The sequence below is a fragment of the Mycteria americana genome, chromosome 8, assembly GCF_035582795.1.
Source record: "Mycteria americana isolate JAX WOST 10 ecotype Jacksonville Zoo and Gardens chromosome 8, USCA_MyAme_1.0, whole genome shotgun sequence".
In the NCBI taxonomy this organism is placed as follows: Eukaryota; Metazoa; Chordata; class Aves; order Ciconiiformes; family Ciconiidae; genus Mycteria; species Mycteria americana.
In genome coordinates, this window is record NC_134372.1 from 22,191,239 (window position 1) to 22,216,817 (window position 25,579).

Below are 25,579 nucleotides of genomic sequence, written 5' to 3' on the forward strand. Positions count from 1 at the left end.
TTCTGACACACATCTGGACCCACAAAGTCCCTTTGGCAGCACCCAAGTGCCATCCTTATTCCTTTTGGAGATCCACAGGAGGGGATCCTCCAAGAGCCTTTTGGTGCACCCTCAGGTGCCATCAGGTGCCTTTTTGTACTCTCCAGAGGTCTGTCTGTCCCTTCTGATGCACTCTCCAGGACTCCCCCCTAGGACTCTCACTGTCTCTGTGCACCTGCAAGAGCCTCCGAGTGAATTTTGGTGCCTTCAGAGTGTTTCTTGTTGCACTGCAGGGGCTTCAATGTGCCTTTTCTTGTGACACCCTCTTCTGGGACCTCTGTGGGCCATTCTGTGCCCCCCAGAGGTCTACCAGTGCCATTTGAGGCACCCCAAAGGCCTCGGAGGCTATGCTGGCCCTGGGGATGTGTCCCAGCCTTGGTGTGGCTCAGGACCACATGGGAGTCTGTGATCACCCAGGAGCAGGGCTGCAAGAAGAGTCACCCCAGCTCCCAAAGCAGCCAAGTCTTTTTATTAGGACAGTCTGGAATAAGAGACACAAGCCCAGCCTCGGTGAGCAACCTGGAGAGGGAATCCCCTTCCCTGGGAAGCCCACCCATCTGCATCTACAGTCAGCAGCACCCACTGCATACATGTACACCACATCTTCACAGCTATCTTAAGATGTATCTACAGAAACATCATTGCTTCATGTTTTTCATGGGAGGAGCCTTGACATCCAGCTGGGTGATGGTGCTGGTGGTGGTGAAGGGGTGGCACCACTGCCTGATCCTCCTGCTGATGGTCTCCAACTGGATCACAAGCCACCAAGAGCATAGGGGCATCAGCATGGCCCAGTAGATTCGCTCATAGTCCAACTCCTGGAAAAACACCCTAAGGGGAGCTGCTGAGGGTGGGAACTGGGGCCAAGAGCAGCTCTGGACTGCAGGGGCCAAGGGGCTCTGCCAATGGGAAATCCCGGTGGCCACCTGGGTGGAGGTAGCTGTGGAGGTAGAGACTCCACAAGGCAGATCAGAGCCGAAGGGTGAGGAACAAGGAGCCCCACAGGGGAGGGGAATGGGCAGAGCTGACATCTGAAAGGACTAGCCCCAAGAGCACTGAGTCCTTCCTGCTACCATGGCCAAGGCTGCAGCATAAGCATCTTCTTACTTTGAAGATGTCAATGTGCATATGTACCAGTGCAAAAGATGATGGCATGGGTGTTGCCACAGGTTTTGTAGGAGTCTGAGGCAATGTGGACCAGGCTGAGCAAGGCCTCAGGAGGAGAGCATCCAGCAGATCCTCAGTGCCAACACCAAGTCCAACCTGTCCTTCCAGGTGTGGCATGGGTGGGCAATGGAGACGAGGCAAGAGGAAAACTGTCACAGTCACAGCAGGGCACTGCTCCCAGGGACACAACTGCCAGGCCTGGGATGGCACCAGGGACCTGCTCCGAGCCTTGATGCTGGGGTGTACCAGTGGTTTGTGGTCCTGGCCACCCCAGGTGTGCACTGGCCCTACCCCTCAGCTGAGATGATGGAGTGGGACATGGCCTGCATGATCTGCTCATTCTTCACCCCGATGCCGTAAGTGTGCAGGTGGGCACCCTCATCCATCCAGTATTTGCTGATGGGGATGCTGGATGACTCCCTGGGCCAAGAAGGAAAACTGAGCTGCACTGGGGTCTGGCATGTAAATCCTCCTCCTGCTGCTGCTCTGAGGTGGAGCTGCAGAGATCAGGCTGCTCATCACATATGTGACTGAAGAATGACTGCAGGCAGGGAACAGTCCAGCTCGACTGTTCCTCCCCAACCCTGCCCAGCCAGTACCTTGTGGTTCCCCACATCCATTCAGTAGGCAAAGCCCAACAGCATGATCTTCTTGGCTGTGATGGTGTTGAAAAGGCAGGCAATGATGCAGTGAAACAGGCACTCATTGAGCTCAAGGTGTGGCAGCAGGTCGGGCCAGGAGCTGAGCTGCCAGTGCTGAGCTACCTCCAGTGGGTTTAGAGCCTCAAAGGCAGACCAGGTTGAGGACATCTTTCTGTAGATGGCTGCCCTCCAAACCTGCTCTGGCAGAGCACCATGGCCAGACAGTGCCGGCTGGGGACACCACAACTTTCCTTAGGGACGGTGACACTGCAAGCCTCCCACTTCACCCCCAGCATCCAGAGGCAGGTGATAAGCTGGAACAACCCCAGGGATGATAGAGGACAAGCCAGTTGCCAGGTAGATCTGTCCCACCAGGCTAGATGGTGTACCAGCCTGGATGCTGGTGTAGACCCAGGGACCTTCCTTGGGACAAAGCAGCAGGGAGAGCCTGAGTGCAGCACGCGGGCTCAGAGGGGACACCCACAGGGACAGAGGGTGCAGGACCCACCCACGCTGCCCTTGAGGAAGCAGTTGGTGATGTGCTGGTCTGTGCTGATGGCATGGGCTGCTTCCTCCACAGTGGCCCTGGCCACCTCACCCAGGACACTGATGGAGTTGCTGCTACTAATCCTCTGAGCCAGGAACATGATGGCAGCCTGGGCAAGGGCAGTGTGCGGGACCCTCAACTGCATCTTCTGTGCTAGCTGGGGGATGGGAGCACAATACCAGCTTAGAGAGCCCCAAGGACCATGCATTGGGTTTTGGGCACCCAGTGCACGTAGGCAATGCTGAGGGTTTCAGTGGGCTTTTGCCCCTCAGGTGTCTCATTGCCACCAAGGAGGACAGTCAGGGGTCTTCAGGTCAGAGGTGGCCATGCCTTTAGCCAGGACCTCAACAGGATGTGGGGGGCATGAGATGGCATTGGAGCGCTGCAGCCCCACATGCCCCTTCTCCTGATCTGTGCTGCCTGTTGGCTGCCAGTGAGGTACATGGGCCACCCTCTGCCACCCCCTAACCCATGGTCTCCCAGGGTCCTTGCCTTGCACCAGGACATGCTGGACTCAGTGTTAGCACTGAAGAGCCGCTGGATGCTCTCGCTACTCGCACCAGCACTGTGCTCTTCTCTGCATGGGGCAACCACCTGGCCCTTGCTGGGTCGAGGTTGATGCCACCCAGGGCTGGGCTGCAAGGGAAGGGAGAGGGCAGAGTCTAGCCCCTGGACAGGAGAGCTGGATGCTGGTGGTGACCCCCTTGCTGCACCCAGCGCCTCGCTTACCTGGACATGCCCAACCGCTGGGCACATCTGGCTCCCCAGCCCAGGGCACTGCTCAAAGGTGGCGTGCCACGGCTGGAGGGCTGTGGGGAAAGCACTGCGTCTGGCCAGGGCCACTCTGTGGGTGCAGACATCACCCAGTCTGCAGGCTGCCCCACGGCAGGGGAAGGTGGTGCCAGTCCCCTGCCCCAGTCCACACTGCCTGCAGCCTCCCCCAGGCCACCAGCCAGCCTGCCCAGCAGGGACCAGCTAGTGCCTGCTGCTCTGCCCCCAGCCAAGCTGGGCATCCCCAGCTGCTCGGAGCAGTGGGAAAAAAACCCTGGCTCCCTCCTAATGCCAGCTACAAGTCACGGCACCCAGGCACAGGGCACTCTCCCCACCGCCACCTCCCTCTCCCCAGTGCCTGGCAGGCAGGTCCTGGATGTGCCCAGGGGGTTGGGGAGAGCCAAACCATTGGCACAAGGTGCTAGGAACTGAAAGGCACTGGGTTTATTTGTAATAGAGCTGATGTCTAAATCAGTTAACAAAGACTAATTGACACACCTGCTTAGACAGCGGTGCAGGCACAGTGGGGGCCAGGCAGGCCCTCAGGAAAGGGATGGACCCGTTTGCCCAGGCCAGGAACCCCAGGACCCCATGTCACCCGCCCACTCCCCTGAGTAATGCCCTGCCTCGCCCCCCCTGCCGATCCCAGGACCCCCAAATACGCCTTAGCCACCCCCCCCTCCAGGGCTGCATCCCCACCAGGGACCCCCAGCCATGTCCCCCCCATATCTCAGAGCCACCGCCCCATCCACCAGGGACCCTCCGTCACAACACCCGCCCCCCCCCCCCCCCAATCCCTCTCACCAGGGACACCCAGCCAAATCTTCCCCACTAAGGACACCCCACATACCGGCGCCCCCCCTCCAGGTCCCTCCTATGGGAGACAGCCCCCCTCCCCCGACACCCTCAGCCACATCGTCCCCAACCTCCCCCCCATCCCGGGGCCACCCCCGGGCTCCTCTCTCACGGGCCTCCTACGCCCCATAAGCGCTGCCCACCCCGTACGAGGGACCCACTGCGAGTCAACCCCCTCCCAGGCCAACAGCCCCCACCCCCGACACCCTCTGTCCCCTTAAGAACTCGCCTGCAGTCGAGCCTGTGTGGCAGCCCTGGGAGCCAATCAGAACGCCGGCTCCCGGCCCGCCGACGGTAGCGACAGCACCTGCCTATGAGGGTGTGACCCCGCTCTCGAGGCGTGGCCGACCAGAGCCACACCCCCGGGTATGCCCACCCCCGGGGCGTGGCCGATCAGAGCTCCGACCCCGCGCGGAGGGAGAACCCGCGCTGCCGACGGCGCTCCCCGCCCCGGGCCCTGCCCGGCCCCGGCCCCTCAGTCACTGCCGTCGCTGTCGCTCCCCGCCGCCGCCTCCGGCTCGGTCTCGTCCCGCAGATCGGCGAAGAATTCCTCCCCACTGCCCACCGCCTTGCTGCTGAGGGCCCGCAGTGGCCCCCCCTTCTTCTTCTTCTTTCGGTAGTCGTCCACCACCAGCCCCCCCAGGGCGGAGATGTCCCAGAACTTCACCTTCTGGTCATGGGCGCAGCTGGCCAGGAGCTGCCCGCCCGGGGCCACCGCCAGCTGCTCGATGGGCTCCCCCAGGTGCTGCCCAACACAGCCCAGCACCCGGTTCGGCAGGATGTTCACCACCCTAGGGACCGGGGCGGGGGCCCCAGTGAGGACCTTGCAGGGAGGCAGCGCTCTGGTCCACCACAAGCCCACCTGCCTGCACCAGCACAGGCTTGGCGTGCCCTCCCTTCCCTTGTTCCTAACCAAGGCTGATCTTGTCCCACACCCTCCCCAACCCATCCCACCCCATCCCATCCCCCTGACCTGATGACTCCATCCAGGGACCCCACGCATACGATGCTGTCCGTGATGGGGACCATGCAGTCAACTGATTCGGCCCTCAGAGCGAAGCGGTCGCTGGCAGCCCCAAAGCCGTCCCAGTTGAAGAGGTAGATGGTGCCTTCGCTGGAGCCACACGCCACTTTCTTCCCCCTCTAGGCAAGACAGAGGACAGTAAGGCAGACACAGACCAAGAAACCCAGGGCGTGGAAAGGGATCCACAGGATCCTGCTCCATTGCAGGGCCCAGTGCCAACCTTCAGCAGCACAACAGACGTCAGGTCCCCGTTCTGCGGCTCTGAGAGCAGCTCAAAGCGCCGCCTCTTCACATTGAAGATGCCCAGTGTGCCATCACCACTGCAGGAGATGGAAGGGCCAGTCACGAGCATGGGACACAGTGCAGGGTTCTTCCCCCAGCCCTAAGGGAAGGCCCTATATGAGCAGAGGGGAGCCCAACCCCCGCACCACGGAGCCCCTGGTACCTGGTGGTCAGCAGGATCTTCCCGTTACCGTCCACGGCCATCGCACTGATGTACTCCTCCTGCTGATGGGCCTCCAAGACTGCGTTCCCCTTGCGCAGGTCCCACACCTTCAGCACCCCGCCATCGTCGCCCGTGGCAAAGATGTGGTTATCGATGGGCAGCACGCAGTTGAGGGCCGAGCTGCAGAGACCCCAGCCCCACACCAGCACAGTCACAGCTCACACCACGGGCAAACAGCTCCCAGAGCATTGGGGATGATACTCTGGCCTCTGCCTGCCCAGCCCAGCACTGCGTGGCCCTGGCAGAGGAGGGAAGGGGACACTGCCCTGGCAGTCGCTGCTTGGGACGAGCTGCCCGTGCAGACCTACCTATGGGCCTTGGGGAAGCGTGTTTCCAGCCGTCCCTCATCCACCGTCAGGATATGGACGGACTTGTCCTTGGACACGGTGAAAAGCTCTGGAGAGCTGCGTCAGCACCCCCAGCCCCAGCGTCCCCCACTGCACCCCGGTGCCACCCCACGTCCCCCGCACTCACTCTGCCCGTCCTGGGAGAAGACAACGTCCCGGCACGACTTGAGGTGATGCCCCGAAGACCAGAGCTGCCGGTTCTCCCCCTCGGTACAGGAGTACGAGTACCTGCCAGCACCGGGTCGGGCTCGCTGGGGCCCGCGGAAGGACGGGGAGCCCCGACGCCCGATACCCAGCAGTTCCTATACCCGGTACGCCCCGTCCCACGCGCCAGCGGAACCCCCACGTCCCCACTCACAGGTAGACGTCGCCGTCCACGTCCCCCGCCGCCAGCAGGGGACGGCCTGGGTGCAGGGCGATGGCGTTGGCCGTCGCCTCGAAGCAGATGTCCTCGGGAGTGTCCCGCAGCCGCGGCTCCCTGCCCACTGGCTCCGAGCACCCCTGGGAGAGAGCGGGGCGGTGGGGCCGGGGCCAGCGGGGCCGAGGCCGCGCTGTCCCCACGGGTGCTCACCTCCCCTGGCGCCGCCATGCTGGGTCCCCTCTGGGCGCAGGCGCTATGCTCGTTTGCATAGCACCACCCCCTCATTTACATGGCACCGCCCCGCCGTAGGACGCGCTCCTCTAGTGGTGCGCGACGGCAGTGCCACTCGTGGGCCGGCTGTAGCCCAGGGGTGACGTCGGGCTTCGATAACCTCGTTGTGTTTCGGGAGTCGGGGCACCCCTGCTGATCTGAGCCCAGCCCAGGCACATTCCCTTTGCCCACACAACCAGACATTCACGCACATTTAACGCGGTTTTATTATGGCGACAACATTTACACATCACAGGCTATACAGCAAACACTGGAGGGGAGAGCCTCAGCACAGTCCCACAGCGCAAGGCTCAGGGGGCACATGCTGCCCAGCCCAGAGCAGAAAGTGGACGCAGGGGGGGCAAGGAGAGCTCACGAGCAAGGTCCGGGAAGGCAGCATCATCCAGCAGGCCAGGGTTCTTGGAACTGGGGGAGAAGATACTGGAGGTATCAGTACTTGGGACGTTTCACCTCAACCCTGGAAGAGACAGAGGGGCAGGACAGGGGTGAGGATGCAGGGCAGACAGCTCTGTCCCCCTCCCATGCAGAGCTCAGCACCGAGATCCACAGTTTCACCCCACAGAACGGGGGGGGGGGGGGGGAGGGGACAGGGGGACGGGACAGCTCCTTGGGGCACCCAGCTGGATAGGGCAGAACTGTCTGGTCAAGGAAGAGCTCCAACACGGCCCTCAGGTCTGCTCAGCACTGTGGACCTGAACAGGGCAGGAGCACCCTGAGGGGACCAAATGTTCTCCACTCTCTTTCCAGACCCACTGCTGAGAGGGACAGCCCCTGGGAGAGGTGGCAGGAGACAGCCAGGCCCCAGCACTGCCCTGCAGCCAAGCCCAGAGCAGAGACAACTTTACTAACCCATCAGCCTCCAACTTCTTCCTCTTCTCGATGATCTGCAGAGAAAGCACAAAGTCCCATTACCCTCAGGGTAGCTGGCTGCTTGCACCCTACAATGCCTCTGCTGCAGTTGTAAGATACACCCAGGGAGAGCTGTAGCCAGGCCAGAGCAAGCTGAGGTGAGCTAAAGTCGTCCACAAGCTGCCTGGAGTTGAGAGAAGCTTGGCCTGTTCCCCCTTTGCTCCATTGCGGCCACCAAGGATCATTTGTTCTCACCTGCCCCTAGTCCATCCCTGTACCATTGGGGTGCTCATGGCCAGCTCACCCTGCCAAGACAACCCCCAGCTCTACCAGTTAGAGAACAGGGAGCTGCTAAACATGCCTTGTCCCCTCCAAGCCCCTTTGGATGTCTCTGAGCTGCAGCTTTTGGACATGTTCATCTGCTGCAGAGCCCAGAGCAAAAAGCCCCCAATGGGGACTGCTCCCAGAGCAACAGCTCCAAATGCAGCTCCAGATGCCTCTGCAGTCCTGAGGCCCCAAATATTTGGCTGATGCTCTCTCGCAAGGAGTGAACCCAGCTTCTAGAGAGCCAGCCCTGCTGCACATGCACACTGGCAGTGCCTGGCTGCCAGGACACGGGCTGGACGAAAGAGCCGTGCCTAGGACAGTGAGGGCAGGACTGTATGGGAGCTCTCATGGGCTACGCTGGCAGCTCATGGCCTAAACAGATGATACCCCAGCACTGGGCACTCACCGCACTGATCTTCTTCCACTGCCGGTCCAACTCTGCCTTGTCATTTGTCTCCTTGAAGCGACGGGTTTTGCGTCCCTCGGACATCTTGATCCCATACTGGAAGGCTGCCCTGGGGAAGGAGCAAGGCAGAGCTCACCACTTGCTGGGAATCCGCAGCCTGCTGGGGAAATGGACGCATCTGCCCCAGCCATGAGCCCATCCTCCAGAGCTGGCTTGGGCCCCTCAAAGCAGTGGCTGGGGAGGAGTCCTCAAGAGTGATACTAAGAGCGAAGACAAGCCACCAGGCCCAGGATCCACAGCTCCTCCTCAGATCCTCACCAGGGAACCCCCTTCTTGCTTTAAGCTCCCCCAGGACCCAGGTTTGGCCAGTATGGCTACCCCCACCCAGAATCCTTGCTCAGCCCTTCACAAGGGCTGCACTCACTTGGGCAGAGCCTCTTTGTTGTTCATGTATTCGCTGTACTCCTCCTGAGTGTCAAAGTCCCAGCGGCCCAGAGGTCCCTTCTTGTTACCCTGCAGTGAAAGAATGACTCAGAGCAGCTCCTTAGTTGATGCTGGCCAGGGCTTCTCATGCAGCCCCGCGTGCCCAGGCAAGATCTCAATCTCCCACTGGCTCCAGTTCAACGGGCTTGTGCACCCAGTCCAGCCTTGGGTCTGAGATCCCCTCCCCGAGAAGCCCCAGACAGGAGACTCTGGAAGAGGGAGGACTCTGGAAGAGGAGTGGAAGAAGGAGATGAGACAGAGCAGCACACCTCCCCAACACCTCTTGGTCAAGTGCCAGAGTTGCACATTTGCTCCCTGGGACAATAGATCCTGCCCAGACCCAGGCACACAGCAGATCAGCAAACCCCAAAACACATTCAACATCCAGCTCCAGGGCATTCAACTCCCCTGCACAAGCCTGCTTCTTTCCAGTGGGATCTGATGCCTAGTTTGCTGGCTGGTCCTAAAAGCTGGTGACAGCATACCTGATCCATTTTGCTGTAGTCCACCTCTTCATCGCTGTCCACAGCCATATCATCCATTCTGTAAAGAAAAGAAAAGTAAGGAAAGGGTTCGGAGTGGGTCCATGGGACATGGATCAGGACCTTGGAGCCAGGCTGCTGGCAGCCATCTCTCGTGGCCTCAGACCGAACACACTCAGTTCCAGGACCAGAGAGAAGTTCCTCCAACTGCAAGCCCTGTGGGTGAGCTGTACCACAAGGGCATCCAAGATGCAAATGCTCTTAAGATGACTCTGCAGGCTGAGAATGGTTCCTCTTCTGCTGATGGACTGCTTTGCGGCCAGAGGTCAACGAGCACATGAATTACCAGGGAACCTGGCAGACTCCCAGTCACCTCAGCCTCTCCATTTATAGCAGAGAGCAGCTAAGAAAAGGCCAGGTTTGCCCAAATCAAGGACTTGGGAGCATTTTAAGAGTAGGCTGCAACCCCTGACAAAGCCAGGCCTGTTCCTCCCAAGAAGTAGTGGGGCTGATGTTCAAGTTCTTGCTGCCAGAGAACATCAGTCCCTTAGCACACCCTGCTCCCAAACCGCAGCTTCTTGCTGCTTCCTTACGTAGCAGGGTAGCACTCAGCGTAGCTGTTCGACATGCCGAAGAAGTCCCCCAGCTGCTTCTTGTCTTCTGGCTTCTTCAATGTGACAACAGTTAAAGAAAGCACCACCACGTAGCCTTACAGCTAAGGGCTGAGCACAGCCAGCCAAAGGGCCATCTCCTGCCCTAACACAACCAAATTGGAAGCTGCAGAGCTTATATTTGGTGTATGAGCAGCAAGGTTTGGGCAGCATTTCTCTGCTACAGGAGGAAAAGCCCTCCCAAGTGAGGAAGGACAGTCACACAGCCATGCTCAGGCAAGGTCTGCCTGCAAGGGAAGCCCGACCCACAGTCGGCCAGGCTGGCACAGACAGTAAAGGATATGACTCTGCTCCCTCCCAGCCAGCAGCTCCAGCAAACTTCTCATTGATGGACTTGATTAGCTCCTTGGCTGAGCTGGGTCCTAGGGCAGAGAGAGCAGCACGCTGAGTTTTGGGGGAGGAACAATTCACCACAATACACACAGGGCTGCACAGAGCCCCCTTCTGCACGACCAATTCATTGGGATGGGGTAACAGGCAGAAGGATAGGCTGTGTATGAGGTAGAAGAGTAGGAGCCAGGAGAATATCGAGGAGCAGCAAACCAGTTCGAGCACTGACAGGGGCAGGCTGATCCTAGGAGACCTTGAATCCTCCTCAGCTTACAGCCAGCATAAGGTTGTTTGAGCTGGTCTGCTGCCAGGGAAGGATCTCCACACACGCTCAACCCAGGCTGGCATGCAGCAGCCTATAGGCACGAGACTCTTGACCCCAAAACCCTCACAGCAGGCAATTCCCTCCATCACAGCTGTTTCTGGGAGAACAGGGAGCTCATGCAGCCAAGCAATTCTGAAATCTGCAACCACATACAGCCTCACTCAAACATCCAGCCTCATTCAAATGTCCACACCACTTGACTCACCTTTGTCGATGTCTGTGGGCTGCAAAGAAAAGAGAGAGATACCATGTCACCTGGGAGGGCTGAAAGCAGGCAAGTGACAATGCTGCATGACTTGCAACTCCACTTTAAGACTCTCTGTGGCAAGCAGAGCTGAACCATAAAAGCTATTGGCTTATGCTAGTCCTGCCTTACTTGCTGAAGGAGAGGTCAAGCAACCAGCCACCCACCAGCCCCTGGCGGTAGAGACAGAACTCAACAAGAACTGAACACTGGCACATGTGGGAGCATGACCAGAGACACCCAAAGTCATCAGGGTGACCCCACCAACTCCACAGCTGCACTCCCCAAAGGGCAGAGATCAGGTGGGACAGTCCAGGCTTCACGAGCAGAGGCTCACCTCATCATCAGCCTTGGGCTTCTCAAAGTAGCTGTGCCTCTTCTTTTCCTCCTCCCGGTCACGCTCCCGGTCCCTGTCACGCTCCCGGTCCCTGTCACGCTCCCGGTCCCTGTCACGCTCCCGGTCCCGGTACCTCTCCCTCTCCTTCTCCCGTGGCATCTTCGCAGTGGAGGGCACATAATCCCCAATGTCTTCAAAGATGCTAGAAGTGGAAAAGAGCCTGCAGTTACAGGTGCTGCAAGAGAAGAGGCTCCCTTTGAACTGGAACCTAATAAAGGAGCGTGCAGCACCAACAGAGCTAAGGATGCCACTAGAACTGGCTTCTACATCTGTCAGAGGTATTGCTGCATTTCTGCTCTCTTCTGCTGCCTGGACCTGCTTCTTGTGGTCCAGGACAGAGAGCCCTTGCCTGCCTCAAGCCTGAAATAAAAAAGACAGAGCTTGCCTCCAGCCTTGTCCTACAAACTGCAGGTCCAAAGAGGCAGCTGGCTCCAGAAGTGCTAAACCCAGCCCTCTCTAAATGTGGTGAGCCAAAAAGACATTCCTTGAGGTAGAGACCTGTGACCCCACAGCCTGTGGGCAGGGAGGCACTTACTTCATATCAGCTTCAGGGGGCTTCTTCTCATCCAGCTTCCCTGCAAGGACACAACAGCAGTGAGAGGCACATCATCCACTCTGCCACCTGCACTGTTTCCTTGTCCCCAGTCTGGTTTCCAAGCCCCAAGACTGGCAGGCCTGGAGGATGTCCTGACTTCCTCTCCGGTTACCACATCATGTCTAGCCCCCTCAAGAAGCCATTTTGTCCCTCCCCAACATGGGACATTTCCCCCAAGGAACTGGGCCTTAACCAGGAAGAGTAAAGCATCACAAGCCACCCTTGCAGCTATAATTTCTCAGCAGTTAGTCCCCTGTGGTTCTGCCACAGAAGAGCCTGTCTTCAGGATGCAGTGCTCAGGGAGCTATAGGAAATCGCTGTCCTCTAAGTCCACTGCCCCATGACGCAGGGGAATGCAGCAAACCAAAAACACATCTCATTCTCTCGGGATACGCTTCAAGCATTAAGTGCTACTATGTGGTTCCCTTCAGCTCCTACCTTTGTCTTTCTTCTTGAGCTTCTTGTTGCGGGTCCCTTGCCTGAGGTAGGAGAGGATCTGTGTCAGTTTGCTGATGACAATGTCATTGGTGGTCAATGTGGTCTGTGCCTGAAAGAGAAATCCCTAAGGAAGCATCCAACTCCCTTCACAGGGAACCCTTCCTAGCAAGGCCTGCTCTGGCCAATTCAGACCAATGCAGTCATTGGATGCTAGCTGGGTACCTCCATGGTAGGGCAGTCAGCCTTGCTCCGGATCAGCGTGGTTGGGATATCTGTGTCAGCATACTCATCGTCCAGATCTACCACGTAGGCCATCCTCCCTGGCAGGAACAGCTCATTCCGCTCGTAGGCCTTGTTCTTGAACAGAATGCGATAGATGTTGCGACCTGGAGGGGAAGGAAACATGTGGGAGAGCTACTCTTACGAGAGCAATGGACAAGCCCATAGTGAAGCATATTCAGTTTATCAGAAACATCAGAATCACTTCCTAAGAGACACACTTCCTCCAGCCCTCAAATTCAGGACACCTACACCTTAGACTCTCCCCCTCCAATGGCTAGCGGTTTTCATTGCTCCATTCACCCTCCAGGATTTCTCCCACATTCACAACACAAGGTGGGGAACAGACACATCCACACAATCTTACCCAGACGGGTCTTAAATTCAATTTTGTTCTCAGGATCTTCATCTTTCCTGAACAGAAACAGAAAAGAACCAGAAGTATTATGCTAAGCGTATGCCTCCTCTGCATCTTCCTCTCTGGGAAGCAGCTGCACTCAGGAGTGCAAAATCCTCAACCACTCACTTAGTTTCTTTCTGGGGCTTCTCCATCATTTCCTCCTCTTCCTTCTCCTTGCTGGCAATCTCAGCCCGTACCTGGCCACAGAATAAATCCATGCATTACGGACCAATCCATGTCACTGCTGCCCATCAGAACCAGTAAGCCCACTTCCACCAGCTCCCCAACCCTTCATACATCTTTCCCAGAAAGAGAAATCCACACTGACAAGACTGAAGTACCTGTAAGTGGCAACTACTACCCTCTACCCACCCTCTCTACCTGTGGGTAGACAGGGTAGAAGAAGAGCAGCATGGTGATATCTGTGCTCACCTTCTGCAACAGCGCGAAGTCCAGACCCTTCACCAAGTGAGTGTGCTCCATGTCACCACCCAAGAACTTGGACTCCTGGATCAACTGTCGCCTCTTCTCCGCAGCAGATTTATCCCTGTGCAACAAAAATGGAGCCAGTTATGAGACAGCCCCTCTGGAGCAGGGTGACAAGACAGGGCCATGCTACAGGTTCACATACGCCTCTGCTGTCGGCCCCACAGCTCTGTAGTTGGCAGTTGTGCTTATCAGCTCTGTTTCCTCGTAGTCCTTGTTCACACCATCTCTCCTCTCCTTGGCTCGATCCCTGTACTTCTCGGCCAACTCCCTCTCACGCTCTATCTCCTGCTGGCGCAGCTTTGCGTAATAGCTGGGGTTGGAAAAAGAGCTCAGTGTTAGAGTGACACGTTCACACTTTTGATGCGCCTGTCAGGTAACAGCCCCCAACACATGCCTGTTCTGCTCCCAACCTCTTCCCCAAAAGCATACTAAAGCACCATGGGACACAACATGCCTGGAGGCCATCAGACAAGATGAAACTGCTGTACTGAGGCTAACTGAAGAGAAACTCGGTCTTCCCTTCCAAAGGGAAGAGGTCAAGTGCAGTTCTGCTGTGCAGATGGGCCCCAAAAGACACAATCACCAGTGCAGATGTCCCACCATTGCCCTGCTCTGCCAGACACCGGCAGAGCCTCTTCCGCTTCTTCTGGAGGTGAAGCTTCACACCCCCATCCTGCTGCCGCCCTCCCACATCTGTTCCCACAAGCAGTGACAGTCACTCAGCCTGAGCTCTTCTCACTCTGCTTGCCTCCAAAGCCCCAAAATAATCCAGGCCACTCAGGGTCCTCTTTGGTAGCCCAGGAGCTCAGAAGCTGCTTCCATGGGAGGAACATGATGTACGAAGACAAGTCCTGATGCATCGCTTTCCCCATTTACCTTTTCTTCTTCCTCCTGCGAGCAGCTGGGTCTTCATCTTCGTTGTACTCCCGGGGCATCCTGGAAAAGGGTGAGAAACCACATGTACAGTCTGCAGAGCCATACAAACACAGGCAGCTAGACAAGAATAGTCCCTCAGACACAGTAGGGCACCGAGATGCTCAAAGATGGGAAGAGTACAGCCCCATTTCTCCCTAATTCCACTCTGTCAGCAGAGAGAGGAGGGGAAAGCACTGATTTTCACAGAACAAAAATTAAATCTGCCTCCTGCACAAAGCATCTTAACAGCCATGCAAGACTCACTCTTATTTACAGTAGTCCTGACCCACTTGTTTCTCCACTTAACACACACATGTACAGCTTGCATGGACCCAAGCACAAAGCAAGGCCAAGGTCTGCTCCTCAGGCCCTGTCTGCACGCTCATTAGCAAAAGCCCCTTTAGACACTCCACTGCAGAGCGCAGGGGGAAGAGAGTCACAGAATCACAGAATCATATAGGTTGGAAAAGACCTTTAAGATCATCAAGTCCAACCGTAAACCTAACACTACCAAGACCACCACTATACCATGTCCCTAAGCACCTCATCCAAACGTCTTTTAAATACTTCCAGGGATGGCAGGAATGGAGCCCCAGAGGGAAAGTGGACATGCTTTGTCCTACAGTCCTGTGAAAAAAAGTCCTACTCACTCATGGTGGCGAGATTTGGACGGTGGCGCAGATGTTGGTGCGGCCCGTGGGGTCATGAGAAGCTTTCTGAAGTCTTCATTGGTCAGCTTGGACCTGCAAGGAAGAGAGGAAACAGAAACCATCATCCTCTAATGAGCTTCAGCAGCCTGACGGCTTCTGATGAGGCAGAGGGTTTGCCAGCATGTCCTGTGCGATGGAGTTGGACACAGGGTCTCCGTGGAGGGAGCCCAAAGGCTGCACTGCACCAGTCACTCCCAGCCCCTAGATGGGGGAAATCGGCCTTGAGCTTCATAGTCCTGATCCAGTCATGCCCCAGTGTCGTACTCACTGGTGGAAGGAGTGCGAGTCATCCACATCGTGGCCATCAGGGGCCAGGGGGTTGGAGAACGGTTCATCTGGGGGACAGAAGAAAAGATAACGCTCAGAGTCTACCTGCTGTATGGCTCCAACCCCTCCCCAACCCCCACAATCTTCCCAGCCTGGTCCCTGGACCAGGGAAGAGAGCAGTGTTCACCCACCACCCTGCTCCTCCACCAAAGCCCAGGCCACTGACACATTGGGGTGGCCTCACCAGGGCGCACGGGATGAAGGGGTCCTGGTGTCACTGCCCAGCACGAGACCTTGCTGACCCGCCAACCCGACTGACTCTGTGCCCTCCCGGTGTTCTAGTGCCTCCCCCAGGACGTGGCCTCTTTGTCTCCCCGGGGGCATCCTGTCCCCTTCACCTGCCACCTCCCAGGACTGCCCTTGCATCCCCTCCACCCCCAGAAATGCGCTATTGCCCTATCCCCTGATCGTACTCCAGCGTAAGTCCCCCGCGCAGAGGTTTACGCCCAAACACACCCCCGGTTTGTCCCCACGTTCTCCCCGAGCATCTTTTCACCCCCTGGGCTGCCTCGGAGTCCCATCCCGGGAGGCCCCCTCCCTCCGGCCCCTAAGGCTGTCACCGTACCCCTTCCCCCAGCAAGACTGTTCCTCTCACCAGGCTGGGGGTGTGCCCGTGCCCCCCGGCGGGTCCCGCCGCTCCCCCGCCGCAGCCCAGTGCCCCAAGCTCAGGGCGGGCCTACACGGCCGCCCGCCGCTCCCCTACTTCCCCGAGTGCCGCGGCACACCCCACCCGACGGTCAGATACCCCAGCCCCGGGGTGTCCCCTCGCCCCACTCACTGTCGCGCTCCGGCATCCCTCCCCACTCCACAGCCCCGGACCACAGCCCTCCACCACTGCTGTTCCCTTTCCCAGCACTCCCCGCGGCTGGCTGGCCCGCCCCCCATCCGCATTGGCCGGCTGCTGGCCGGCGGGCGCTACGATTGGCGAACGCTGAGATTGGCGAGCGCCGAAGCCACGCCCCCACGCTGTCGTCAGGAGCGGAGAGAAGATGGCGGCGGCTGTGAGGGGCATTGGGGGCGGGTTGGGCCGCAGCCTGCGGGAGCTCCGCATCCACCTGTGCCAGCGCTCCGCGGGCAGCCGCGGTGTCAGGTGAGCCGGGGCCAGGAGCCGCAGGGCGGGGGTTGGGGCGCCGCTCCGCCCGGCGCGGGGAATGAGGCACCGGCCTGCCCTCAGCCTGCCCGGTCCCAGCGGACTCGGCCACGGAGATCCGCCGTTCCTCCTTCCCTCCTCAGAGACTTCATCGAGCAGCACTATGTGACCCTGAAGAAGGCAAATCCTGACTTCCCCATCCTGATCCGCGAGTGCTCCGGTGTCCAGCCCAAGCTCTGGGCTCGGTACGGTAAGTCGGGGGTGCCTGCCGGGAAGCACCACCTGAGGACAGCTAGAAGCCAGCGCTGGAGTCTCGTGATCTGCAGTGGATGGGGGAGTTCAGCGTTTACAGTAAGGAACATTGATGGGGAGGGAGCAGCTGTCCACGAGGCAAGGTGGGGATTGACTTCAGAGAAGTAACGTGATGGGAGGCAAAAAAGGGACCTGCGGCTCAGAAGGTGGTTTGCCAGCTTGTGGCTGTGATCTCCCACCGCCGTAGGATTCCTATACAGAAAAATGTTTCAGTTTTTTGTTTTTCGCTGCGTGCTCAGTGAAATGCCAAGGAGGGAGCAGAAAAGCTTCTCTGCACAGGCTTTGTTTTCTTCCTAAAGCCATCTGGTCTGGACAAAAATAATTTAGAAACTTTCTTTCAAAGACACGCAATGACTCTTTAAGCACGAGTTTCCCAGTGTGAGTACATGGGCCAGCAGAGCCTGCTGCTATAGTGCCTGCCTCTTGTCTGTATGTGACTTGCAGGGAAATATACCCTGGGTAGGGGCTGCTGAAGCAACAGCAAGTTTTTCACCACTATTTTACTGAAGTGTTGGTGAGCATCTTGATGTGAGCAGGCTGAAAGCCACCAGGTTGCTTTGGGAAGGGGTAGTGGTCTCTGCCCAGCTGCTGCACAGCAAAGGTTAACAAAAAGAGGCAAGGAAATGTGTTAGGCTGCATTGGCTTCTCTCCAAGGGAAAGGCTGAGAATAAAGAGAAGGTGGAAACAGTAACTTGGGCACAGGGAGACACACAGGGGAGTGGGAGTGGTAGGTGTGAAAGGGTTGTGACAGGAACCTGGGCTGTGACACCAGTGGTGCTTGGGAAACTTAAAGCAGGGCTTTGGGTTGCCCTTGCATCAGAAAAGGACCAAGGCACCTGCTCCCTCTCTCACCCTCTGTCTTTCCTGCAGAGTTTGGAAAGGAGATAAGTGTGCCGCTGAACAACCTTACCATGGATGAAGTGGCCAAGGCCTTGGAGAACGTTGTGAAAAGCAAGGTGTGAAGACAGACAGTAAATATGCACGTGCTGAAGACTTGACTGATGATCTTTAATGTAAAACATGTATCTTTAATTTATCAACTGCATAAATGCAGCATGCTTACCCTGAGCTTCGCGCGTTGTGTTGAAAGCCAAAAGGAGATGCTAGAGGGAATGGCTGATCCAGCAGGGTTTATACACCACCTCCCTGGCATCAAGAGCCTGTCTGCCTGGGTTGCAGCTCAGCTCTGCCCCTGCACCAAGCTCTGGGGAGGCACAGGGCAGCCTGCTGGTAGCTACAAGGTGGTGACAAAGACAGAAACAGCTGTATCTTATCCCCGTGCAGCCAGCACTGGTGCTTACAGCTGGTGGTTAGACCCCTAACTAGCCCTTGCGAAAGCAGGGAACAGGGTGAACAAATGGTTTACTCCTCCTCGGAGTGCAGGGGGAGGGAAGAGAGGTGGCGTGGCCTAGGAGAAGGCAGACAGCATGGCATGGCAGGGACTGAATGCGGAGGCTCCCAGGGGCTGCCCAATGATGTCCAGCAGTGCTTGTGCCCGCTCCTGGAGTTCTGGGATGCTCTGATGCTGCTCAAGGGCTTGGTGTCCACCTTGCCTGACGAAGTCAGCAGCAGCCTGTGCAAGAGGAGAGGGGTGAGAGCTGGCTGGCTGCCACCTGAATAGCTGCTACAGCTGATCCTGTCTGTCCAGAGCCACCACTGTACAGCCCAGGGAATAGGGTTGAAGGAATTCCCCAGAGCCCTACCAGACACTGAAGTCCCAAGCCAGGTAAATCCAGCCATGCTGATTGCTGGCTGGGAGTGTACAGAACTTGAAGTAAGCACAACTGAATCAAAAGAATCCCCCCATAATAACCTCAAAGGGTACAAACAACTTGTCCAAAAAACAGTCATTGTCAATGAAAAGGAACTCCCCAGAGACACAAGAAGGGCTTCCACCCTGTGCATCACACAAGTGCCCCCCTTCAGGCATGTGTCTGGGTGCTGAGGAATAGGGGGTTAGCGTAGCAGTGACTGAAGGCAGTATTAATAATAATAGTCCACATCCCCAGCTTTACGATCTTGTGCTTGATTCTGGGGCAGGCACCCCCTGCTCTTACCTCTGGCCAGTGTAGGAAGAGGAGGTGCAGCAGCTCGAGGCACTGCCCCACCACTTTGGGGTCAGGTAGTGCAAGAGTGGGCAGCAGCAGGGGCAGGGCAGGCTGCTGGTGCAGCTGCTGGCAGTAGGCTGGCCCCTTCTCCGCTATATTGCACAGAATTGTCAGGACCTGGACAGAGAAGCCGTGAGAAGGAGTGAGCAATGAATGCTTCATTAGTGGGCAGATTCCTGACGGGCTTAGGAGAGCTCCACAGAACTCCCCATGTCCTCCCTGGAGGTCCTGCCAGGTGCTTCTGCAAAGCCATGTGCCCACCAACCAGTTGGATTTTGAATGTTCCTTAAAAGCCTTCTCCATCCCCACCCCAAGGCACTGTTCATCGCCGTGCCAAGCAGATGCAGCTGTACCATCCACCTCTTGGCAGAGCATCCCCCCAGAACCCCCTAAAGCTTTAGGGTCTTCCAAAAGAAGGTGGCAGCAGCCTCCCCGGTCCCACTCCAGGTGCTGGCAGGCCTGGCCACAAGTTCACATCTGCCTTGGGACCCCTGTTCTGCTGGGACAAGACTTTGTCAAGGGTAAATACAGACGTAGTGACTTCAGGGGAGGCAGATGGTGACTCTACCACAACACGAGACCTTCTGCCAAGCTGCTGCTACCACCCCAAGCCAATCTCAATTTGAGCACCTTGCATGTGGGATTCATGTTCTTGAAAGTCCAGTGCTTCCCCCCAGACCTGGGGCACAAGGCGAGGTCTTACCAACACACTGGCCATCTGGGAACATGGCAGGAGCTGCAGCAGGGCTGGGAGCAAGTCCAGGGAGAGCAGAGCGGAGCAGAAGAAGTGCTCATCTGCTAGGGTGGGCAGAGAAGGAACGTGTCAATAGAATTGAAGTTTCTGAGGGAGGTCTCTGTAGATGTCTTGTACCCTGTCTCATGGCAGACACCCTAAGTCTGCCAGCAATCAAGGCAGGTCCCGGCAGCAGCTCTGGCTCTGCTGACAGCCCCATGGGACACTCACCCGTGAGGTTGTTGAGCAGCCAGAGACACTCCTGTATGATGAATGGGTGCTGCTGGAGGAAGCACTGCAGGATGAGGAAGAGGGCGATGAGCAGGCGCTCATCCTGGATCTGGACTTCGCAGCCTGTCTCCTCTGCAAGCAGGTTGCTGAGACACCGCAGCACCGGGCAGATGAGCTGTGATGGTAGGAAACACAAAGCCCTTTAGCCAGACTGCATCCCCACAGCAATGCTGAGAAAGGCCAGCATCCTGCCCACGTCTTACCAGCTCCAGGCCCTCAGGAGCATCTTCAGGGATTTCAGAAGCCAAGTCGAGCAAGAGCGAGGTGAGGGCAGGCAAGGCCCCCAGTGACAGCAATGCCGTGTTGGCTGTATGGCTGCAAAGGGAAGGGACAGCATGGTTGTTCTTGGCACTCAGAGAAGGAAAACTGCTGCGGCCCTCAACAAACAATAGGGCCTGGAAATCTGTAGCGCTCTCCTGAACCACCATAGGGCTTATTTCATGTTTGAATAGCACCTTGTTTGTGAGCTTATAAGAAAGCTTAAAGCCCATGGAAAACAGATCCACCGCAATTATCCGTGCGGGTCTGAAAACAACAGCCCCAATCCTTCTTTGAGTACCCACACATTCCTTTCTGCTGCGGGTGCTGAAAGAGATGGCACTGGAGCAGCCATGCCAAGGCAGACAGAGATTGTTGGCAGCAGACAGAGATTGTTGGCAGCAGCCAGCCCAGCCAGGTGACACTGGGCCAACCCCAGAAGCACGAGGATTCAGGGAGCTTGGCTTGGGGAGTGCAGGGGACAACTCCAAACAAGGTGAGGCAACTGGCAGGGTTTCAGAGGACTAGGAACAGCCTCCTCAGGTTTATCACCTGTTATCACCCTATAAAGGAACTCACTGATCCTGCAAACAGTGTGTGTGTGCTCAGATATGAGAGTGGGAATGCGCAGGATGGCAGGGAAATTGCTTTCCCAAGGGAAAGGGGCAAGGGGAGGCAATCCAGGTCCCCTCGCAGGACCCTGAGCCTTTGTGCCTCTCTGTTTGGCTGCCCCCAGGGAACTCAAAATGAGGAGAAAAGCGTGTTTACCTACAAATGATGTAGTGCAAACTCCATGCAAACTCCACAGCTGCTCCTATCCCAGCCTTGAGGCCGGAGCAAACCAGTCGAAGCATGTGCTGGGGGAGAACAGAGTCCAGAACCAATCTGGGGTCAGAACAGCAGAGTTAACAGAGGCACAGGCCAGAGCACAGGCAGGACAGACAACTGACAGGGAGACACTAGTCCTGGCCACTGAGCAGGGAGCTGCTCTCCCTCATACTGGGGGCTGCATGCTCCAAAAACACACCTGAAAGAGACTCTTATCCAAAGGTTTCAGCCTCAGGCACCACTAAGGCCCAGCACAAGCTCTCCCTGTCCGTGGCAGGGCCTGGGGCCACTCAGGATACCTTGGCTGGGGTCACATTTTTGGCACTAGGGGCTGTCAAGCTGATCTTTTCCTTTGCAGGAGGAATGCAGCCAGAATTTCCCTGTGAGCCTACCCTGCTGCTCAACACTGTCCTTTACTGAAATACCAGAGCTGTCTGCTCAGATGAGGCTGAGGGAAAAGAGTCAAGCCCCACACCCTGATCTACAGCAAAACCTCCATAGTTCTGTTAGGATTCTGCTCTGAACTATTAATATCACTGGGATGGGAAAGGTAGCATTGTCCCTGGCATGCAAAAATCCCTGGGCGCCAGGGCCCATCCTGATGCAGGGTTAAGAGGCTCAGACTCACGGTATGATCTCTGTGGGGGCTTCCTTGGCTTGGAGGAGCTGCGAGAGGACGTAGCCCAGACCTTCCAGCACAGCCTCGTGCGGGGACTGCAATCAAACAGAACAAAGCTAATCCCACATGACAGAGCTGGGGGATCCCAGGTGTGCCAGCTGCCATGCTGGTGAGAGGGCAATACCTCTTTGTAACACCAAACCAAGCAGCTGAGTGGCACAGTCTCTCCATGCCTGGAGAAGAGGGGGCACAGTAGGAGACCAGGAGTGATAGAGCAACCCGTGGCCACACCAAGGCTGAACTGTGCCCCATCCCCACACTCACATGGGCTGCAGCTGTAGGGAGCCAGGAGCCCAAACACAGCAGCAGTTTGCAGATCTAAATGCTCAAAGCAGCACAACAGCCCTGCTCACTGTGTTGGCCTCGTATGCCTGCTGGACCCAAGCCGTGCAGAGGGGAGAGGCCTGCAGCTCCCCATGTTACAGACTGTTTATTGGCAAGCCACAGTTACAGATGTGAGAGATTCAGCTGGAGAAGAACACAAGGTGGTGACCTGAGCCCTGAAAATGGAGTGCAGGAGAGCCCATGAGAGACCCTCCCCTGCAGAGGGCTGTTCCCTCTGCAGAGGAGTCTCTGCCTGTGGCCACAGCTGGAAGGAGGGCTGGTAATTCAGTACTGTCAGCCAGCATCTAAAGGGCATAAGAAAAGGCGTCTTTTTGGGGCAGGGCAGGGGAAGAGTGTGGCTGAGCTATTTTACCCACCTGGATGCAGGATGCCAGCACTGGAATGACGCCCTGAGGCAGAAGCTGCTTCCTCACAGCTTCACTTTCTACTACCAGGTTCCCCAGCGTGTACAAACACAGCTCCTGAAACATGCCAGAGAGGGCACGTCACCTCCTCCACACTCCCCAGTCGGGACCCTGGCCAGCCTGGGCAGCCAGCAAGGCCTCTAGGTCCCTGCACCCCAGGACTAGGGCACACACTTCCCCTGAGTGAGGCAGAAGCTGTCTTCAGAGGGGTAAACATAGATGGATACTGCTGGACTCTCCAGCTACCCCATTCCCAGCTGTATCAGCTTCAATTTGTCCTTTTTCTATCTGGCTTAGGTTGGGATCTGATCACTTCTACTTTGGAGGTTTTTCAGGTTTCTAATTATTGCTATGACATTTCCCTGAGACCCCTCTAATTCCACAGTATTCTCCTGGAGACTGCCTGTGTGCTGCATTAAAATGTGATCATCACCTTGGGGTTGCACCCCATCTTGTTCCTTAGCTCTGATCCTGTCTGCTTCTCAAAGGAGCACAGTGTGCTGCACAAGGTGCAGTGCTCGGCAGCTGGCAAAACACACAGGTGTCCCAGAGCTACTCCAACTGTTCGCTCCTTCGCCCAGATCAAACTGCACAGCTTGGAGCCACAGGTGCTCTGCTCTTCCTCCCGACCTGGACAAAAGCCTGCCTGCTTGTTGCATGAAGGTAAGCTGACGAAGTAGCTGTCCCTGCATCCCAGCCTGCAGCTGCTCATTTCTTTCACTTTTCCAAGATCTTTTAAAACACCTAAACAGACTTGCATCTAGTATTTCTGCTTTACCCACCACACAGACACCAATGTATCTCCTGTACAGGCCCTGCCTGCATCAAGAGGCCAGACCACACATCTGATGATGGAGTCCAACTCCCACAGCCTGCAGTCCCTGATTCCCCAAATAGAGCTTGGAGCTGAAGAGGAGGAACCCATTGCAAATTGGGCAAACCACTGTGTCCTGGGCTGCAGCAGGAGGATTTGCCTGGCCTAGATGAGGCTTGGGAGCATTTAAGAGCAGCCTGCAGCTACCTGGAAGGAGGTGCAAACACGATGGAACCAAACTCCTCTTGGTGTTGGGACGGGGCACAGTGAAGTGGGTCTCCATATTTCCAAGACTTGGCTAGAAAAAGCCTCGCTGCCCTGGGCTAGCACTGAGGACAGTCCTGCTCCAAGGGGAAGGATGGACTAAAGACTTCCAGAGGGGCCCTTCCCACCAGCACTCCTATGTGAGCCATGTTAGGCTAAGGCCAGCCAAAAGAGGTCAACACCCAACCGCTACCAATGGATTACCAGGTGCCAGAGCCCTGGCAAACACAAGCACAGATCTCACCGTGAACTCAACGCTGTGTCCTGAGAGGTAGGTGAGGAGATAGGAGGTCACTGGCAGACATGCCTCAGCCACAGCAGGGTCACTGGAGTGGGAGAGCTCATGGAGACAGCGGGCTGCCTCCATCTGCATGTCAGCCAGACTGCTGGTGAAGAGCCCGATGAGTGTCCGGATGCTGCCCTCCAGCCTAGTAGAACCCAAAGGGTGCTATCATCTCCTGCCTTCCCACCCTTGGCCACATACCAGCTCACCCACATAACGACTGGGACAAAGGGCCACTCTGGACATGCCCTTGATAACAGCCATGCAATGCCAGACCTGGGCTGACCTGACAAACTTCTGCTGAGTCTCCTTGTTCCGCAGAGCCCAGCGGAGGCAGCTGAGTGATCTTTTCCTGTCCTCTGAACCCCTCTGCACACCTCTGAGCAGCTCAAGAACCTATCAAAAAATTAAAAGATGGGTGAATTTCAAGCAGTGCCAGGGTTAAGATTTCATCCTGTTAATGCTGGAGGCAAAGAAACCCAGGGCACAAAGATGGTCACAAAGAACCTTACTGTTTCTCACCGTGCCTGGCAGCGACTCAGAAAACACTCCCAAATCCACTCCCACTTAGGCTCCTCCACATGCCTAGAGGCTGGGGAAGACCTTGAGGACCCCCATCACCATGGAGAACATCATGCTCTTCACCTCATCCTCTGAGAGAGGGTCTGGCACGATCTCTGCTCCATCCTGTCCACCCTCCTCTGCTGTGGTGTCCTCCCGCAGAAGACGCTTGCTGACCAGCTGCTCCTGCCGCCGGGCTTTCCTGAGAGCTGTGATTGAACTGGTCACCATCACCACCTGCCTAGGTCAAGACAATTCTCCATCCCACCAAAGAGCCTCATTCCTTTTAACAGGGAGAAACTGCTAGTTCCTCTTCACGTGAGCCAGGAGGGTCGCATGAGGCAGTGACTGCATTTAGACCTTGCATGCCACAGGGCTGCAGGGTCGGTCATACATCAACGCATGAAGCCATGGCTGGGCAAACTGGCATGAAGGCAGGATAGAGGTGTGAGGACCAGAGCGGCCGCACTGGGAGAGACCCAAAGATGGCTTTAGGTAGACGAGACCTTGGAAAACCCAAACCGCAGGGAGATGGTTAAGGAAATGGGGCACCCAGTGCAGAAAAGCCACTTGGATTTAAAAAAACATAAGGCTGTAAAACGCTTTCCCGAGTGGGCAGGGAACCCACAGATGCCAACCATCCCGACCACCCCCGAGATGCGCAGCCAGATGGGGCGGGGGGCCGGGGCTCTGTTTGGGTCCCGCTGTGGGACAGAGCTGGCGGCCGCGGGGGCCCCCACCGGTGGCCCCGCCACCCACGGGGGGGGCCACAAACCCGTCCGGCCCCTCCCAATCCCAAGAGCTCTCTCCAAGGCCCAGCCCCATCCTGCCGCGCTGCCCCCTCCCCGCCCGGGCAGGCCCCGGCCCCGGCGCGGACCTGCCTCTCGCTCCCGCCGCCGGGCCCGCAGCTCCTCCACGCCGCGGCCGCCGAGCCCGGCCCCACGCCGCTGCCGGCTCCACATGGCGGCGGGGGGGGGTGGGGGAGGGAGGCCGGGCGGGGCTGGCTGCGGGGACAAGGGGTGGGCAGGATCCGGAGCAGGCAGGGCCGCAGGGAGGAGGCCGAGGAGGGCCGGGCCCGGGGCGGGGCGGGGCGGCGCGGCGCGGCGGGCAGGGCGGGATCGCGGAGGCGTCGGAGGGGCCGCTGCTGCAGTTGCTGCTGCTGTTGTCGCTGCCTGGTCCTCGGGCAGCCCCGGGAAGGGTGGCTAGGACAACTCCCCAGAGGCCGGGGCCGTGCTGCCCTCCCCGAGGGCTCAGCCAGTGGGTCCGCCCGCAGCTCGGGGAGCCCCGGGGGTCGGGGCCCAGGCACCCCCCTGCCTTGCCAGCTCCCAGCGCAGGAGGACCAGGGTCGGCCCTTACCGGGGCCGGGGCTCTGCTGGGGCACTCCCTGCCATCCC

At 57.5% G+C, this 25,579-nt stretch overlaps 4 protein-coding genes across 11 annotated transcripts; 1 reads left to right on the forward strand and 3 right to left on the reverse strand.

The window, feature by feature from the left end:
- Positions 1-4,123: 4,123 nt before the first annotated feature.
- On the reverse strand, positions 4,124-6,506 carry WDR55 (WD repeat domain 55). Its single transcript, XM_075510164.1, has 8 exons — positions 6,468-6,506; positions 6,255-6,397; positions 6,024-6,124; positions 5,858-5,945; positions 5,490-5,669; positions 5,265-5,364; positions 4,994-5,163; positions 4,124-4,811 (listed from the first exon to the last, which is right to left on the reverse strand). Exons 1-8 carry the CDS (start codon positions 6,483-6,485, stop codon positions 4,496-4,498), a joined length of 1,116 nt encoding a protein of 371 aa, XP_075366279.1. The 5' UTR covers positions 6,486-6,506; the 3' UTR covers positions 4,124-4,495.
- Positions 6,507-6,736: 230 nt separating this feature from the next.
- Positions 6,737-16,092, reverse strand: IK (IK cytokine). Of its 2 annotated transcripts, none has more exons than XM_075510166.1 (20): positions 15,994-16,092; positions 15,157-15,223; positions 14,829-14,921; positions 14,140-14,199; positions 13,406-13,573; positions 13,207-13,321; positions 12,901-12,971; positions 12,742-12,788; positions 12,318-12,481; positions 12,096-12,204; positions 11,598-11,637; positions 11,003-11,204; positions 10,627-10,645; positions 10,048-10,128; positions 9,689-9,767; positions 9,099-9,156; positions 8,555-8,643; positions 8,131-8,239; positions 7,398-7,432; positions 6,737-7,005 (listed from the first exon to the last, which is right to left on the reverse strand). In XM_075510166.1, the coding sequence occupies exons 1-20, from the start codon at positions 16,007-16,009 to the stop codon at positions 6,978-6,980; spliced, it is 1,650 nt and encodes a 549-aa protein (XP_075366281.1). In that variant the 5' UTR covers positions 16,010-16,092; the 3' UTR covers positions 6,737-6,977. The 2 variants fall into 2 exon arrangements, with proteins under 2 accessions (XP_075366281.1, XP_075366280.1); XM_075510165.1 differs by having other exon boundaries at positions 11,003-11,237.
- Positions 16,093-16,147: 55 nt separating this feature from the next.
- Positions 16,148-17,685, forward strand: NDUFA2 (NADH:ubiquinone oxidoreductase subunit A2). Its single transcript, XM_075510175.1, has 3 exons — positions 16,148-16,305; positions 16,449-16,555; positions 17,488-17,685. Exons 1-3 carry the CDS (start codon positions 16,205-16,207, stop codon positions 17,577-17,579), a joined length of 300 nt encoding a protein of 99 aa, XP_075366290.1. The 5' UTR covers positions 16,148-16,204; the 3' UTR covers positions 17,580-17,685.
- Positions 17,679-25,179, reverse strand: TMCO6 (transmembrane and coiled-coil domains 6). Of its 7 annotated transcripts, none has more exons than XM_075510169.1 (12): positions 25,063-25,179; positions 24,270-24,394; positions 23,911-24,020; positions 23,586-23,769; positions 22,216-22,320; positions 21,464-21,549; positions 20,776-20,892; positions 19,953-20,064; positions 19,690-19,864; positions 19,429-19,520; positions 18,675-18,842; positions 17,679-18,190 (listed from the first exon to the last, which is right to left on the reverse strand). In XM_075510169.1, exons 1-12 carry the CDS (start codon positions 25,145-25,147, stop codon positions 18,026-18,028), a joined length of 1,524 nt encoding a protein of 507 aa, XP_075366284.1. In that variant the 5' UTR covers positions 25,148-25,179; the 3' UTR covers positions 17,679-18,025. The 7 variants fall into 7 exon arrangements, with proteins under 7 accessions (XP_075366284.1, XP_075366283.1, XP_075366285.1 ...); XM_075510168.1 differs by having other exon boundaries at positions 19,429-19,523; XM_075510170.1 differs by lacking the exon at positions 22,216-22,320 and having other exon boundaries at positions 19,429-19,523.
- Positions 25,180-25,579: the final 400 nt, after the last annotated feature.